This window comes from Callionymus lyra, chromosome 1, assembly GCF_982586985.1.
Source record: "Callionymus lyra chromosome 1, fCalLyr1.hap1.1, whole genome shotgun sequence".
Taxonomy (NCBI): Eukaryota; Metazoa; Chordata; class Actinopteri; order Syngnathiformes; family Callionymidae; genus Callionymus; species Callionymus lyra.
Window position 1 is genome coordinate 41,536,526 of NC_141818.1, and position 18,749 is coordinate 41,555,274.

The 18,749-nt window shown below is 38.2% G+C and overlaps 2 protein-coding genes across 2 annotated transcripts in view; one reads left to right on the top strand and one right to left on the bottom strand.

Moving 5' to 3' along the window:
- The window catches only part of nr3c2 (nuclear receptor subfamily 3, group C, member 2), a 96,434-nt gene extending 79,737 nt beyond the window's left edge, over positions 1-16,697 (bottom strand). The window contains exons 1-2 of the mRNA XM_087808040.1: positions 16,272-16,697; positions 13,392-15,131 (exon numbers count right to left, since the gene is read on the bottom strand). Coding sequence (XP_087664166.1) covers positions 13,392-15,112 — 1,721 coding nt within the window. The 5' untranslated portion in view covers positions 15,113-15,131; positions 16,272-16,697. The remainder of the gene's footprint in view (positions 1-13,391; positions 15,132-16,271) is intronic.
- Positions 1-18,749, top strand: part of tmem184c (transmembrane protein 184C) — a 176,018-nt gene that overhangs the window by 150,100 nt on the left and 7,169 nt on the right. The gene's annotated exons all lie outside the window — the stretch shown is intronic.

Consider the following 18,749-nt stretch of genomic DNA (forward strand, 5'->3'; position numbering starts at 1 on the left):
GTCTCAAACAACCTGAAACAATATCAAATATCAATATCAAAATAACTCCAAACATCAGCTTTAAAAGCTGCTGGACTCTGGTGTATCTTTTCTTTTTTCACTCATTGCTGTTATTTCGCCGGTTTTGTTGTTACTTTGGAACGGAGGAAATGACGAATGTTGCCGAGTAGTGGCGGGAGGTTAAACTGCAGCACACAAATGAATAAACGCTGTGAATATTTGAGCGTTAATTGTTAAATAAAACGTCAAATAATTGTCTCTTATACACACAATATTGAAATAAACCATAAAATTAATTTGAATTAAAATGAAATGTTATTAAAAAATATAAAAACACACCTTGTTATCACATAACAAATTTGCAAACAAATTCAACACACCTGTGGAGTACTAATGCTTTTCAAATGTGTATTTTTGACTTCCTTTCCATTAAAATTCATACATCAGGGCCACTTAACAAACACAAGACGAGTTTATTTCCATCCCCACCTTCGGTTCTGACCTCCTTTTCTTCCATCCTCCTCCCCCTCACCCCCACCCCCCCAAAAAAAACCCAACATCCGTTGGATTTAAAAGGCTTACATGTCAGTCTCCTGATATCAGACTCATTCAGACTAAGCTCTTTAAATACCATGTAAATATATAAACGCGGTCCAATGTGTGGGCACCAGTCAATCCAATTAGCAATAATTTGTTCTCAAGGAATATGTGGAGCGATGATATTCTAATAGTTCTCAGGGGCTTATTAGGCCAGAACACTTGGAGAATATTATTATTATCCCTTTTTTGGCAGGACATATCAAATTGATGTCTAGTATGCATACAAATTATAAATGAGGAACGCGATAATGTATTATACGAGAGTGCAGGCACTCTCTGACACTTTCGCTCGGGCATTAAAGTGCATTCAGGCTGAAAGCTGTGCTGCCGGAGCCGCCGACTCGTTGGGAGTCATGTGGTCTCCACTACTTGTAAGACGTGAAAAATTTAATAAAGCAGGGCAAGGCTGAGCAATTGATACAAGATGTTTGTGCAGGATTAAATGGCATTTAATTTCTTTTAGAGGTAGTGCACAGCTTTTAGAGAGCCACGACCGAGACGCTTTTAGCACCCATTATGGTTCAAGCTCAGCTGTTATCAACAGTGACTTGAGAAGATGTGTTTTATCTGTTCATTGGCTTTTGTTTTGTTATTCCAAACTTCCTGAAGTGATTTTTATTAGCTTTCTGATACGTCAAGGAAAGCATTGTGAACTCAAAGGAGAGCTCGGCCTCGGGGTTCTTTGACCGTTTTACTATAAACAGCCATTATTAGGGCTTCACGATATTGGAAATGAGTTAGATATTCGATATTAATGTCTACAATTGTGATATAGATATTAATACGATATTTTATTTTTACATAAAAATGTAATGAGTCTTAAAATAAAAAGTCAAGCTAAACGCAAACAACAAACACACAAATCAATGTGATTATTTCAAACGCAGGTCCAAATATTCCCACTTCATTATTCTGCAAAGAAAATAACTAGAGAATTTCAAATATTGCATTTATTTGCATTGTATTTGTCACGGTACAGATCGGAATCCAGCAGGAGAGGGAATCCTACTAGTAATCTAGTACTAGCAATCTGTCCTAGGATAAACTATTTCCATGGTATGGTGTAAATGTTAAGAAAACAACAATATTCTTACAAACCATGATTTTATTCAGAATCACAGAATACACATATAGACTTTGAATCTGAAATTATATAGCTAAGATAAGCAATCTGTACTGTGACATATACATTAACATGTTGGACATTCAGGTTATGTACCTACAGATTAATTTAAAAAAAAAATGTTTTACTTTAAGTGCAAAAGCAATTCTGCCATTACAGTACAGCCTTGACACAAGTTTCATAATTCTCTGGAAACGCAAATTTGGGAAAAATATGTGCAAGAAGGCAGTTGATAGCTTCCTTTCAAAGTTTAAAAAACAAATTACTACTTAATTGGCTAAAAACAGTGCATTTTGTGATGTTTTCCATGAATAATATTTTAGCACCATCAGATAAAAGTTTGACGTTTACTGTGTATTATAGAAGACTGCAACAATCCCCCCCCAATCTCATTATCAAGATTCCCTGAAAATGTCATCCCAATTTTTATAATAGAAAGTCGGTGGTGCTTTAAAAACAAAACAAAAAAAGCAAAATAGGTTACTATTAAATACAGGTGGTCTTGGGGGTTTTGTTGTTTTGTTTATATTTATATTATCTTTTGAACATGATGATCTTCTGATGAGATTTTTTATTACTTAACACAACTATTATAGAATAACATATAGATGCTCAACTACTAACCAATAAATATAACCACAGAGAAACCATTATTATGTAATAAAGGAAAACGGTTTTCAAACGACTCGCTGTCTCGTTTTTGTTGTCGTTCACATTCTACGCATACAGATGATTTCTTACTGTACTCAGGTGGAACTATTACAACAATCAGATGTACGTCAAGAAAGAGCCGTTTATCAAACTGACATTCATTTAGTTTTCCGTTCACGTTTCTTTGGTCGCCTGAGCCTGGAAGAGGAAAAATCTCACCACGTCAAGATGTTAAATCTGACTGCAATCAACACCTCAATGGCGGTGAAGGAGACGACCGAGGTGGTAGATATTGACATCATCTAAATGTTAAATCAATATTTTACCCCCAAGTGTTAAGTGGAAGATTTAGTAAGTGTCTCTTCTCTTAAACATACTTCTTTAACTTAATTTAAAAAAAATACTTCTACGTTGGGGGATCATTTAATCGCACTTGAAATAGTGAGGAAAATAATCGCAATTCCATTATTTTCAATAATCGTTCAGAGGGTTGGGGTCCACTGTTTTTTAGCTACATTCTAGAGTTTAAACATGTTGGGAATACGGGCCAAGTGTCCGTAGTGAAACAGATTTTATCTGCCTAATGCATAATTGCGGGAATTAGCATCTAAATTTAGCCAAAATTAACATTAACGTTATATTTAACCAACATGTTAAACATGGGAAATATAATATGAACATTGTGTATCGCTAGCGTTTACTTCAGATGCATTCACATTGAAAACTAGCAACCGTTTGGTCAATTAAACCATACATGGAACCGCAGGAAGAGTGGCTATGTGGGCTAAGATTTGACTTCATTATTCAGGAAGGAGAGCGAGCTTATGCCCTGCTTGGCACATCGATGATTTCCTGACGATATTCTCTTAATCAGAAACGGAGTGAACTTTAATCTTATTCCCTCTGACCAGTGAGGTGTGAGGAAAAGGAGCTGACAGGTTTAGATGTCCTTCAGTGCTTGCCCCGTATCACTACCCATCTCTTAAAATAGATTCAAACCATCTAGGAAAAAAAAAAAAAAAGGACATTCAGTTGCTGCGCCTGCCTAAGGACTAACAGGATGTTACTAGATAAAGACAGGATACATATTGGGGAAGAAACTATACTTGAGATCCATGTTGAGCGTATAGTGTCTGTGAAATATGAAATTATAATTCTGTCCATCAAGTTGATCAGTGCAAATGGGAAGTTGTCCGTCTAATCTATCCCATGATGCTTTTGGTGAGTCATATGAAAAGCTGGTACTAGTTTGGACGTCAAATGGATCTATTTTTAACACTAAAATCGACGAAAATCACATCTGATCTACCAAAGTGAAGCTATATTAATAATCACATGAGGACTTTTTGTGAAACACTTTTTTTCCTATGAATATAATAAGAATAGGCTCGTGTTGCGCAGGTGAGACACAAATTCTGACTATCGAAGACGCGCTCAGTAGTTTCTGATCAACAGTTTTATTCTGGTTAAACTTCATGTTAAGATGTTTTAAAGAAGCCACGTGTCGCCTCTGTAAATACAGTGTTATTGATAATAACCAATATAACATTTACACCGTAGCTCGACTGAACCCATTCACAATAGTTTGATTCATGTCTGAAATGATTTAGAAAATTAACAAATATAAACTGTTAATCCAGTTTTATTTCATGTTTTCATAAGTTTTTTTCATGATCACTGAGAGAGGAATCTCGTGGTTCATTTAAATATGATTGACATATTCAAATGGTGGCGTGAAAAGGGATGAACCCGTCTGAATACCACGTTGTTTTGGATGAGCAAAGTTCTTGGATTCGTGTCACGCACAGATTCAAACATCTGAATATTTTTGTGTATCATTTTCTGTGTTTTTAGTAGGAAATCAATGCAGTTCTTGGTACATGAGTCCATGTCTGCAGTGGAGGACGTGGCTGACACTGAGCTTAAGTTCACGTTTAATGGACATTTTTGGTAATACTCACAGAGGAAAAGTGGGCAAATATGAGTAAATTTGCTACTTTCTTGACTGCAATATCCAACTCTACTTATTTATGCAAGTTATTTTTTCTATAAAGGATGATTAAATCCACTCATCCTTCCATCATGACTGATTATCAGTCCATTCAGTGCAAGTCATCCGAGTAATGTACTTACTTATGTTAAGCAAACGTAATGACAGTAGATCTTTCGGACTCGATTAATTTAAAAGTAGCTCGCGAACCGAAAAACTTCGGTCACCCCTGATCGAAAAGAAACAATTTCCGTGGTCATCCAGAGATCTGTCTGACCTCACCGTTGCATAAGAGCTAATCCTTCCTGCAGACATCCCTGTGTATCCTGGAGTTGAATCTAAACTGATCAAAGGCAACATGATTAGCTGCACAAATCACAGCTATCCATACTTGGAGCAACAAAAAAAAAAAAAAAAATCTGCAATTTGTCTGAAGAAACCTGAGTGCACAGAAGAAACCTATGCGAGGAAAATGTGCGAATGCTTTGGTTTCCAACAACGATAAAACAACTCAGCAAATAGCATTTGCTAAAAAGATCTTTTTGCTGGAAGTACAGGTGAAGCGAATGTGTTACACTGTGGTGTAGGTCATGTGCTCCCGCCCGCATGCAGCTGGTGAAATAGAGCACACATAATGTAGACATTTTTACTTGCACTCATGGTACATGGTGGAAATTCTCAACACATTTTTGTCGGAACCCTGCATGAGCGAAACAGCGCTCAAATTAGTCAAGAATGTATGGTAACACTTTAGAATGTGGAATGCATATTAACTATTAATAAGCTACTTACACATGCGTATTTACAGCAAATGAACTACTTATTAACCCTTATAAAGTACTCGAACCTTGTTGGTTGTGAATATATTCCGTCCTTAATAGAATGATGTGAAGGAGTTCACGCTAAACAAAACCTTAATTTGTGATTATTAACAGGATAGAAAGGGGTATTTAAAGATAAACTTGAAAAACTATCTCCTCTCCATTTACCTCCTATCAGGAGTAAGAACCATTAGAGAAGTAATCAATTATTAATAATACAGTCTTTTTTATAGGGAACAAAACTAAAATGCACTAGTATGAATAGGATCCTAATTAATCAAAAATGATGATATATAATTGTGAATATGTACGATAAATATGAATCTGTTAATACTTGTAGATTACCGTTTTTACACCAGTAGTTTAACACTAGTATTTATGATGCTATTAATAATTCTATTGCTGTGCTTTTTTTCCTTTACTATTATTAATAATGAATTTCTTCTCTCATGGTATTTACACCTAATACTTAGTAAAGGTCTGATGAAGCTTCATGAAGCAGTGTCATTATTTTCAGAGTCCCCTAGATGGCGGTCTCTGCACTATTTTGCTTTGTTTTGAACAACTGTTCTAATGAAACATCATTTTTAAACTGATAGCGCCACCTACTGACCTCTAAACAACATGACACTGCTTCATGAAGCTTCATCAACACATCACTACTACTAAGGGGTAAACAGAGAGAAGTTAGTTTTCACCAAAGTTAATCTTTAATTATTCTTTATTTCCTGTTAATAATCAGTAATCACTGTGTTGTTCAGAGAGAACTACTTGATATCATGCTATTAAAGGGTAGAATATAGTCACAATGAACAAAATGGGAGTAACTACTTTATAATAGTTAATAAGTCGATCATTTGCTGTTAATACACATGTAAAAAAGTAACTTATCAATAGTGTTCCGCATTCTAAAGTGTTACCGAATCTATCTTTAACCTTTGTTCACTTTGACACATCTTTGTTTAGATGTGTAGCAACAGACACTCTATTCAAACAGTTAACCCTTTTTTTGGTTATATTAAAAACATCTTACCAAAAAAAATATTTGATGCTGTTCTAAACACCAGGCTTTCCAGGATATCCAGGTGGAATTCAGACTAGAGAACATGAAAAAATAAACTATAATCTAGAAGTATGTATAATAATGTTAAAAGAAATGTTCCTTTTTTTTGTAAAACATGCAATGTGTCATAAGGTTTTCAAACAAGTCCAGAAAACAACTCCCTCCCCCCCTTGAAAAACAACAGGATAATATCTGTGAAGTGATGTCGAGCTGAACTTTATCACGATCACCAACCAAAAAAAATGAGGCAACAACTAGATTCACATGCATCTGCAACCTGTCTTTCTCCTTCACTATCGCAAGGATCACATTGTTCTGCACAGGATTGAATCAGTGGTTTTTCATCACAGGACCAGAAAATAGAGAGATACGTCTCTTTAAGCTCTTTCTTCAAGACAAGCTTTTATAAAGTCCACTCACAGTTTCCCTAATAATGCTCGCAAAGTAAGCAGATTGTCCTGTGAATAATCTTGCAGCATGTTTTTTTTTTTCGCCAGCTCTGAGCCGCTAGAAATAGCTTTTACATATTCCCAGTGAACTTCAATTCTGAGCACCGATTATGCACAAACACACCTGGATGTAGTTGCCAGGATAATTGATAGTATTGTGCATAACAAATGTTTCCTTCGCCATCTCTTGTAGACACAGATGAATCTATAGGAGCTGCACATAGATGGCTATGATTTCTACCTGAATATTTTCAACAAAACATTTTCTACACATAAAGATAATTATTCTAATTCCAATCATTCAAAAATGATAGTTGTAATTCATAGACTTCTATATGTTGTCATTTAAAGCCCTTTAAATTATATATAACATGTTGGTGTATTAGAGCCACATGTCAATATTGAGCTACTTGAACTTTCAGCCAATCATGCGACGTGTGCTGATCACATGACACCATAGAAGCGCACATTATTTGCTTTTTATTCAAAGCCACTTTGATATCACAGTAGGGCAAGAATGGTAACATTTTTACTCTGAACTCAAATCATATTGGTCAATAGTCATAGCCCAGGTATTAATATCAACATCGGTACCATATAAGTCGGATCAGCCAATTGTCATTGAGTACATTTAAATAAACTTTATTGAGATTAGATACACTTCATTGATCCCTCTGGAGGTCTCCGTCGGGAAATTGTTTTTTTCAGCACAAAGCAACACAGACAATAGATTCTTATCCCATTACCTACAAATACTGAAGAATAAAAAACACAATGTAAGGTGAGGTTAATGGCAATTTAATTCAGTTCCCAAACACTTTTCCTGATGCAAAAACCAACCACAAATCCTAGCATGCATTATAGCTTCCACTAAAAATAAATCTCACTTCAAAGCTCAAATAAATATTAATTCATCCTCTTGAAAGTAATGCAACACGTCATCTATATGTTGGTTAGCATTTCAGGCACAGCCTCCAAACTTGTTTCATGCTTTGATTCAAACTTTGATCCTTTCAAAGTTTGAAGGATCCACAAAGTGATGTTTGCCAGAATTGGATAAAATTAGGATATTGTGAAATATCACCAAAACATTTTATTGGGATAAATCGTTTAAATAAATAAAAGAAAAACAGTGTTTGCCAAGATGGCGATATCATTAGACTACATTTATCCATCTATCAGAAAAAAATATTTACTTTTATACATGTATTAAATTATGAATAAAGGTGAATTACTGTGGTTAATGCTAATCATTCAATTTATACATGACTTAAAGACGCGTTTGATGTCTATTATATTTACCTTTTCAAACTGTCATATGAGCTAGAATGCTCAGAGTCGGGTGCATGATTCTTCATGACTCATAACTGACAAGAAGAAACCGCAAGAAAGCAAATGAGGTCATTTTTTTTAAAAGAGTAGTTGCGCAGGTTATGCATGCGTGAAAACTCTATATTGCCTTGCATATCTAGGGAGTACTACCAGAACCTTCAGCATTTATCTCTCTTTGTTCTTGTTCTTATTTTATTTTTTATAAATTTTTTATGAATAATTGCTGTATTGCTGTGGCTAATTGGAAAAAAACTAAACAATTTCCCCGAAGGAGACCTCCTGAGGGATCAATAAAGTTCTACCTAAACTAAATACGAAACGTATTTGTCTTGAGTACTGATCAATAAGATCTGCGCTGTACGAGGGACTCGACACACAAAAAAAGTACTCGTATCCCGTATTAAACGATGTTCTTCAACTTTCAAGAGGGAAATATTAAAAATGAATCCGACTTCTTTTTATGGATCATGAATAAAACCAAAAAAATGAATTGGGGATTTGCTTTTGTTAAGCTGCACAAACACTCCCGTTTTATTTATGATAGTTAAGATGTTTTGTTAAAAAGGTTGTGGTGGAGTCTGGGTCTGAGTCAGTTGGGAAAAACGTAGTCTACTGTATGCAAATGAAAAGAGGAATTATTGTAGCGACGTTGCTCGGGTTGTTGTGTTTCTTCTTTAATGCAAGGAGGGAAACAACAGACGGGAAAGTCAGCAGTAGGTAGCAGAGTCGATCTGCCACTACAGGACCGGCCCGGTGGAAACCTGGCCTCCTGTCATGAGACTGTTTCAGGAAGTGGACTCAGGACAGGAAAAAGATTCGAAGGCCAACAGTGATCACACATTTAGTTATGTGTTTACACTTGAACATGACACCCGAGCCTCATAACCATTGCAGTCTTGTTGAGGAAGCAAAAAAAAAAGCACTCTGAGAGTGCATGCCTCCTCCAAAGCTCGCCTGGATGAAGCGACATGCCTTTTTATACGCACACAAGAAATTCAAATCAATGAACCAACTTTGGAGAAAAATCTGGTCGTGGTTATGGTTTGCAGAAAGAAGGGAAGTCACGTACACACAAGAAAAAAAAAAAAACTTGGATTATCCGAGTAAATATTTTGTAATATTTAAATATTTTTTTTTTTTAAAAGAATCAAGCGCAAAAATGATCTAGGTACAGAGAAGATGTATCTTAGCTTTTCAAATATATTTAATGGGCAACACCTTTGTTGACGTAAGAGTGTCTAAAACAGATCATGGACCTCTATTGTACTCTTCAGATGTATGTATATATAAAATATTTACATTAGTAAATTATCTTTAGCCCCGACCACTAAAAACACTTCACCATAACCATGCTCAAGGTCTGTCACCGTGCATCATTAATACTGGAAATCTCCACCTCCAAGGGACTCATTGTATAAACAAAGCGGGCGTGCTTACAGCTGGCTGGAGGAGGAGTGAAGCCATTATTACATCATTATAGCTCCGCTCTTGTAACCTCTCTTTCGCCCAGATTTCAGACGAAGGTAAGGTAAGGTAAGGTAAAACTTTATTGATCCCTCAGGAGGTCTCCTTTGGGAAATTGTTTTTTACCAATAGCCAGCAATTTTTCATAAACAATAAAAAATAATACATAAAAAATAAAATAAGAAGAACATAAAGAGGAAGAACAAGATGACACGAAGGAGAACTTTATAAAGTAGTTAGTTGAAAAAAATATGGTCATGATGAGGGACTTATTGCATCTTGGAGAGGAAGACTTCATCATTTGAGTCAGGAGAGTTAGGATTTCACACTAGTTCCCCTTAAAGAGTTTGTTTTTTCCATTTAAAATAAATGATAATAAAAAAAAATAAAAAACTGATTCAAAGAAAATATTTTTGGATAAGTAGATAAGTTGTGCAACCGCATATTTAACGGTTTGTTTGCTATGCCCTGAATGAGTCTTTATTGACAGCACAACACAAGAGTGATTATACTTGAGGCACTTGCATGCACATGACACAGGACGCCGACAACATTAGAAAAAAAAACTGCTTAAAGACAGATGAGACCCTGTCGTCAGCTGCCTCACCCTCGAAGTCTGCCTCGGAAACTCAAACAAGCGTCGGTGTAAATTGGATATTAGTATCCAACAGCTCCTGACTTAATCAAATCATATTCAGCCATTAATTTAGCCGAGGAACATATAATTAAAAGCTTATTAGCCGGCTCTCAAGAGTGTAGCTTTCCAACATTTGCAGAACATTGTGAGACGGACTGAGCCGAGTTCAGGGCTTCATAGATTTTGTACATCTCAAAAAGATTATATGAAGTTACCGTGACTGTGAACTCGCTTATGCAGCATTGATAAGGAGTGAAGAAGGTTTTATGAAAAAGGTTTTTTTATGTCTTCATCTGCAGAACACAATCTAAGGACCTTTATGATTGTTATTAAGCAACTAAGCATGGAGGCTACATTGAAAAAGTATGATAATTCAACATTCTACAGTTAATAACAATGCTTTAAATTAGTCTTTCATGTACCCGTTTTGGCTCTTTGCTTATAAGAACAGTTCAGACATTTTACAGACGAGCAGTATGAAGGCATATGGATTTTTTAAAGTGTTTAAGTGCAAGTTTTGGTCAAAGAAAAGTGAGCATCCAACCGCCGACTTACATTTTTGCCCACAACTCCAAAAGAGAGATTACTCTGAAAATAATCGCAAACATTAGCATCAGAGGCCGCCATCTAGTGGACACTGAAAATAATGACACTGCTTCATGAAGCTTCATCAGACCATCGCTAGAGAGAGGGTAGAAAATAAGTGAACTTGACAATGACAACAAAGCTTCAGGAGCACAGGTTGGTTGTCTTAGGATGTGCCATGTGATGAGCTCTGACCAATCCAAGGTCTCGCTCTTGCCCTAGGGAGCTGGGATAGGCTATTTTTTAAGACGGCCAAGTATGAACAGTGACGATGTGTTGATGAAGCTTCATGAAACAGTTTAGAGGTCAGTAGGTGGCGCCATCACTTTAAAAAAGATGTTTCATTAGAACAGTTGCTCAAAACAAAGGAAAATAGTGCGGAGACCGCCATGAAACTGCTTAATGAAGAGTGACAATCATAGGAGGATATTTCTCATTGTAATGTTTAAAGTGAAAGCTTCACAAAAGTGACTATCGTGGAGTTTATGTTTTGCTCATGGCATCTTGTCATGAAAAGCAATGTGACATTTAAATCGTTTTATTTGAAAAACTTAAAATCATCTTGTGTTTTTTGCATTTTCTGGTTCAAATACACCTTTTATAAGAGGGACGCCCACGGGGCAGGACATTAGTACACGTCTGTATTAACCATCAATTCATTTGACGGACAGGTGCAGCAAACAAGTTATCCATCAAGCCTTTTAACTGTGTTGCTGCCCTGAAGTAAACATTGCACTTAATGAAGACCCAATAAATCCCCTTTTTTTCAAATTTATGAACTACACCTAACAATCTAAAAAAAACATGAGCAATGGAGCACTTTTATGACCGGCTTGGATAAAGTTTGTTCATAATAAAATAGCTACTTTAAGTGTGCCGTTGGAACATTTTTCCTCCACAAACTTATCCAGGCTGCTCAGATGAGGAGCCACTGTTAATTAAAACCATTTACAGAGGAAGCCAAAGTGTGAAAAAAAAAAGGGAGCCGAGGGATTTTACACTACCATCCCAGGGTTTTCGCGGATCAAAGAGTTTGAGCTGTGCTTTAAAATCATTATGTAAGAAACTGTTATGCCTTAGAAAAGCTGGGCTGGAAAAAATCGTGGCTGCACATAGACAACGGTAATGATCCCATTTGTTGCGATAGCATTTGTGTGACATACATGCGCGTTTGAATCCGCTTTCCTTATATTCAGACGTTGTGCCATGTGGACAAACTCTACCGACACGCTGTCCGACAGAAGGGATAATCTGGATTTTGTTAGGTTGACATGCTGTCCACGCTGCTTTGGCCTCTGCCGTATGTTTTTTCTCAATGGTATCAAGGCTGTGTACAAGGTTTATTTTTTTTAATTAAAGCAGTGGACAATACCCTACAGCATAAGTGGTCATTAAAATAACAGAAAATTTAAATTATACACCTGACCTTTTCAAATAAAAGTTGGAAAGTACACACTCCCAGATTGAGGCCGTGTTTATTACTAAAGTAATAAAACAAATAGTCAAACTGTTATATTTAAAACAAAAAAAATAACCTTTCCTAGAGAAATCATCAAAATTATTTTAAATAAACTTTTGTTAGTTAAGTTAAACAAAGAAGGTTGGAACTTATCTTTCCTGTAAACCCCTTCACAACATTAATATCAATTCAACCACCCATAAATACAACAAAGTATAGATTAAAAACCACATATTTTTGTTAATTCCCTATGCTAATATTAGTTGTGAAGTATTCATGAAATTGCTTCAGTGTCTTTCACTACCTAACTATTCGTTTAATCCATTAAAATCAATTACATTTTCAATAGAATAATCAATATACGATAGTAACAAGTGCGGATGTTTATGTTGTAGATTCATTAGTTCTAACCTGATCAATACAGTCGTGTTCATTCATCTTTTTTGGAGAGTATTTCTTGTCTCCCAGTATAAATGGAAAAGTATTTTTGCATTAGTTTGTCCTTTTAATAAGAAACTCTTCAATAAAAAGTTGAAATGATATGTAGTTAAATGAGAATTCTAGCGTTAAATGTTCATAAAGTAATAGCATTGTTAGACTTATTGATTCTCTCCCCTTATTTGATCTATTTATATAGGACTGTCCTTTTTTACTAGTAAATATATTACACCGCTCTTCTTCTCTTTTCCTATAATCGCGTTTTCCTCGAAGGCCACTCGCAACATCCACTGTTCCTAATGTGGCCTAATACATGAAATTGTCCAGCCCTGGTTTAGACATCAGTACAGTTATGATCATGACCGAATGAAAATTGACAACACAAGGCCAAAAACAGTTCTTCGCGACCCCCTGACGGTTATTAGCTCCGACATAATTTTCTCTTTGAGGTTTTGCAGAATTTCATAACTGAAAATATATTTGATCATAACTCCCTTCATCTAATTTCAAACTTGGGAACCGTTAGGAGTTTTGAACTCCTAGTTTGCTACTTTTTTTCTTTGGACCAACCTTTTGTATTTATCTGGAGAAAAAAAAGAAAACCGTAATAAAGTCCAGAGGTCACAGGTGAAAACTGTAATGTGTGCTCAAGTACGAGAACGACTAAACAATGACAAATGAGTCAGAACAAAGACAAACAAAGCATAACTGCTGTTTTTTGTTTTTAAAGACCCACACCATGACATTCACGAAGCTGGTTGTGACGTCTGAACTCTTACCTTGACATGCTGTCTGCGATGCAGGCCTGACCCGGGTATCCCTCGATTTGAGCCGACAACGACCCCTGCGTCATACCTGGTCGAGATTTCCACGACTCCATTAACGCTGTGACGGGCGAAATAAGATTCAGCAACGGCTTGGACTGGTCCCTCAGGTCGTGCCGTGTGAAAGACATTGTTCCTTGCGCTCCGATCTGGTAATGGAATGAGTGTCCACCAGAATTAACTCCAACAATGGCCGACGCAGGCATGCCATTATTTTCGTGATAATAGCTGCCATCATTGGCCTCCTGCTTAACCCCCTTGGACAAGACATTGTTGGCAAAAACATCAGGCTCATAGCTTCCGTTGATGTGGGGAACAGGGGGACCCAAGATGCCGGAAAGACTGTACTCGTCAATGTTGTTCCTCAGGGACAAATAGGTGGTGTCGGATTGATGATAAAGACCGATGGCGTGCTCGCTGTGAGACTGATTCATACATCCTTCATTCTTGTCCGGTTCACACTTGATCTGCGTGACAAAAGGAGTGCAACTGCTTTTACATTTGGAGCTGCCGAGACACAGGCTCTGAAAATCTGTCCCGGGCTCGTTCTTGATGTACTTGACCATGCCCATCTGGTCCAAGCCTACGTTGAAAACCTCCCCGTCCACCATCTCCACTTTCGGGAAGTCAAAGTTCTCGAAGCTGGGTTCCCTGGTCAGACCCGTCGCTTCCGGGCTTTTCGTGTCACTCTGCACCAGTCCGAGTCCGCTCGCTGGGCTGGACGCTGGGAACCCACCAGAGGAGGGATTTTGCGGGCTGCCTCCGGTTACGTTACCCCCTGTGGTCGGGCTGGAGATCGATGGCCTCATTGTGTTGCAACTGTGGCTGTTGCAGCTGCCACCGGCGGGGCTGCAGACCGACGACAGCATGTTGCAGGAGGTGCTGCAGGAGGCCGGCGACCTGACGCTGCCCATGCTCTTTGGACTGGACATGGGGGACCTCATAATATTTGGAGGGCTGGTAAGAGGCGGTGAGCCTACGGTGCTGGACCCAACGGGGCTACATGTATCTGAACTCCTGCACTTGACGGATGCACTAGCGCCGTGGTTGAGAGGACTCGCGACGGAGCTGCAGAGTGGTCCGAAACACGAAGGGCTAGTGGTGGACGATACGATATTGTTACTACCACTGGGGCTGGAGATGGAATTTTGTGGACTGCAGGAAATGACTAGAGAGGCGGAGCTAACTGGGTTGCTTGACTTTAACTTGGGACTATTAGTGGAGCCGCACTGACTTTCCTCTATGGTCCGGCCAGGTGCCGGACACATCTTCCCCGGACTGTTGCCTCCTGCTTGCTGGCTGAAGGCGTAGTCGGCCTCCCTGGCGGCGTTCATGTACAACCCCATGGACTCGGCCACGGTTTTGGAAAGCTCCTTGGAGTCCATTTCCTGCTTCTGGCCGTGGCAAGGGTTGCCGACGTGCGAGAGAAGGAACTGCTGGTTCTGATTTTGATTCAACCGGAGAGGTTGATCGATTTTCTTCACGTGGCCCTCCTTGCAAGTGACGGCTTGGCTCCCGGCGGGGCCGCCTCCATTGACGATGTCCCCCAAGATGTCGCTACCGGTCAAGCACGGTTCTTCGGCCGAGCCGCAGAAGTCCATGGCGGCGGAGGCCTGACTCCATCGGTTCTCCGTCTCGCTGCCATCGAAGAAACTTTGGTAGCTTTTGGTCTCCATTGCTGGTTCACCAACTGACCTGGTCAACAGAAGAAGAAGAAAAAATGACATATGTTTAACTTACTAGAAAGTGTATTTGTTTACCAAACAGAAGTTTGGTTGATAAACAGAAACCTGGAGATACGCCAAGTTGGTTTCTTTATCTTTTCATGAGTTGATGACAGTGAGTAAGTAAATAGCTTTTATTTGTATAGATCAGGGTCACATAGCAAACAGAAAAATACAGTTATTTTACATTTAGAATCTTTTAGAAGGTCAATACAACGACAGTGACAAACATAGCAGCCTCGAGAAAATAAGATGCGTTTCTTGAAGGAGTCGGTAGATCATCAAACACGGAGATGTTTCTTGAAGGAGTCAGTAGATCATCAAACATGGAGGAAGATCATTCCAAAGCTTAGGAGCAACTTTAGACGTTCAGAAAACCATCAGTAGATTCTGATCCACAGACCTCAGAGCCCAAGCTGAGGTGATGCAGACAAGTGTAAATACATTTTAATTTTTTTTTTTTAATGGCCACTAGTGGATTATTTTAAATAACGTTAACTTAATAAATGTTTTGGACTTCTGCTGGCAGGGGGTTAATGTTTTCAAGTGACGTTTTGTTTTGGCTTTTTCGTTTCGCACCTCCATTGGACATCCGAGGCAGGAGCCCAGCAGCTGGTGTCAGGGGCCTGTTGTGGATTGGCCTGGATGCTGTCACTCAATAGTTGCTACACTTTGTGAAGGTCTGCGACACAACTTGTCTGCCAGAGGACAGCTTTAAACGATGGTCAACAGCCTTTTTTATTATAGTGTATTATGATGTAGAATTATTTTTTTTTTAGTGTGATTTTTATTTTTTATGTTCCTTTACGATAAATCTTATTTAATGTGACCACGATCTGCTTGAAGGAGACACGATTGTTTTTATTTTTGTTTTGTTTTTTTAAGTGAATGTTTATGTGGAGACAGCAGCGCAGCATCTCCTATAACAGGTGCATCCGCGCCTCGAGAAACTCGTCCTGGTTCCACGTTTGTTCCCCAAAACTTCTTTACGACAAAAAAGTTAAAAAATGTTCCAACACTTTCCCCCCCCAACATACACGCTTCTTTCCCCCCCTTTTTCCCCAATATTTTCACTACAAAAACGGGTGAAAACAGTGGCTTATTTTCTCACCTTTTATCACGACATCCAGAGCCGTCAGGTGGCGTCAGCGGCGGCGTGATATCCTACCGGGCCACACACGGATGAACGCCCGCAGAAAAACGAGAGGAAAAAAAAGTAGAATAACGTTCAGGTTTCGCCGTGCATTGTTAACTTTCAGTTCGCCGGGGCTGAGGAGAAGTCGTCACTGCGTATTAGGAGCAGTTAATCCCCGCGGCTGCTGGCGCTGCTCCGGCGGGACTCACTGGACAGGCGGCGGCGGAGGGTTCGGTCCTAACAGCGGCGGATGAACCTCACGTCATGGCGGCGGAGTGAGCGGTTCTCCCAACACCACCACCAGGAGAGCGAGAGATGAGGAACGAAAAAAAAAACAAAGAACTTGGAGCCAGTCAAGGGGGGAAAAAAAAAAGCGTCAGACTCGCTCCGTGAACCTCCTGCCGCGACGGGAGCCACACAAACTCTGGAGAGCAGGAGGCGGAGGGAGAGGAAGTGGAGAAGGAGGCGGGACTGAGCGCAGGTAGACGCTCGGAAAAATAGGGCACAGCGAGATCTGCGCCAGGGACTCCAGAAACCCTTATATTTAGTTATTTATTAGTTAAAGATATTTCATGTTATTGCTTACGTCCTTTTTCATTTTGAGAAAAAAAAATGAATATGTAAAAGTTTAATTATTTTTGAAGTTCCTTCCACTAGGCGGGGAAATATGTCTGTTCTACCTGCAGAAGTAGGTTAGATAGAACTTTATTGATCCCTCAGGAGGTCTTCCAGTGCTGTGTCTCAAATCGCATACTTCTCTTAGTATACTAGAAGTTAGTAAGGTAAGGTAAGGTAAGGTAAAACTTTATTGAAATTTTTTTTTTCCAATGGCCACAGAAAATACAGCAATTTTTCATAAAAAATAAATCAAAATAAATCAAAATAAAATAAGAACAAAGACAAATAAAGAGAAAGAACAAGTTGACACAATCTAAGTCTAAGTCTAAAGATAAGATAGTAAGTAAGTAACTAATTTGTATTTGTATAGCGCTTGATGGATCTACTGACTCCTTTAAGAAACATCTTAAGACGTTTTTATTTGTTCAGGCTTTTCCTTGATTTTCTGGAACTCCTGTGTTGTTCTCAGTATTATCTTGATCTTTAAAGTATATACTTTATTGAATATTGTTTTGATTGTTTAAGCGCTAGTATGCATCAGATAGTATTGCTGTGTCTCAAATTGCATACTTGCGTACTCAAAGTTAGTATTTTTAGTGCGTAAGTGCGTCTCAATTCTTAGTATGCGAAATGTAGTGCTCCATGCACACTAAATTGGTGTACTAACACGCCCACAAAACTGAGTATGGTTCCTATCTACCCTAAACAGCCGCCATATTAATGACGTTGTAAACAGAAGTTACGTCATATATAAATGCATATATATACATATACTTACAGGTGAATTTTCGGCAGCAGTAGAAGGATGAGACGTCTTCGGTACTGATACCAGCTCAAATATCTCGCGAATATTTAGATTCTCATATTTTTTCTTTATTTCTTTTTCCAAACTTGCAAAACATGCTGCCAGCAGGTGGCGATAGCGTTCAAACAGCTGGTTAAAACCATCGTTAAATAGAAGTAGAAGAAGAAGCTGTCACGTGATTTCCGGTTAATGTGTAGCAGCAGTGTTTGATTTGAGACGTACTATCTGTTGAGAATTTGCGTACTAGTTAGTACGTACACTAAACTGATGCATACTAACTTCTAGTATACTAAGAGTAGTATGCGATTTGAGACACAGCATGTGTCTCAAATCAATGTTAAAAAAAAACTCATATACACAAGAATAAAATTGTAGCTTATTTAGCTTAATAAAAGTCACGGCCTAATGACAAATGTTTTTTTTAAGGGATTTTCTCGTCTTTCTTTTTCCTTGACGGCCCCTAACAACATTCACAGAATTTAATGTGGCCCTTGAAGAATTATCATTGCCCACCCCTGGCTTAAACAGTGTACATTATTACAAGCTCAATCCATTTTCAAAGACATGGAAAAGAGAGTCAAAGATTGCATTTTTCCTTTTTTTATTTTTTTAAAGAAACTTCAAGAAAAACCCAAAGTGAAAGTTAACTCAATTTAAATTATTCACAAATATGTTCTACGAACCCTCATGTCACCTTTAGAGTCAGGATTTTCAAAGAAGTTACAGTCAGAAATGTATGTTCATATGACAGTAGTAACCTGTGCAAAACACCCAAATACTGTCATACCGCTCATCTCTTGAAAATAGAATGTATTGAAAATTAAATAAGTCGGACGTTACAGACGAGAAGTAAGGATGTATTTTTTCGACGAAGAACAGTGACTGCATATGTATATGCATTTCTGTGTGTAACTAAAAAAAAACATGGATTACTCTGTTAATAATCCCAACAATTAGCCCTTGGCAATGTTCTTTGCAGTAACATACTTTGTGAATGATGATTGAACTACATCTAATGCAGGGAATACAAC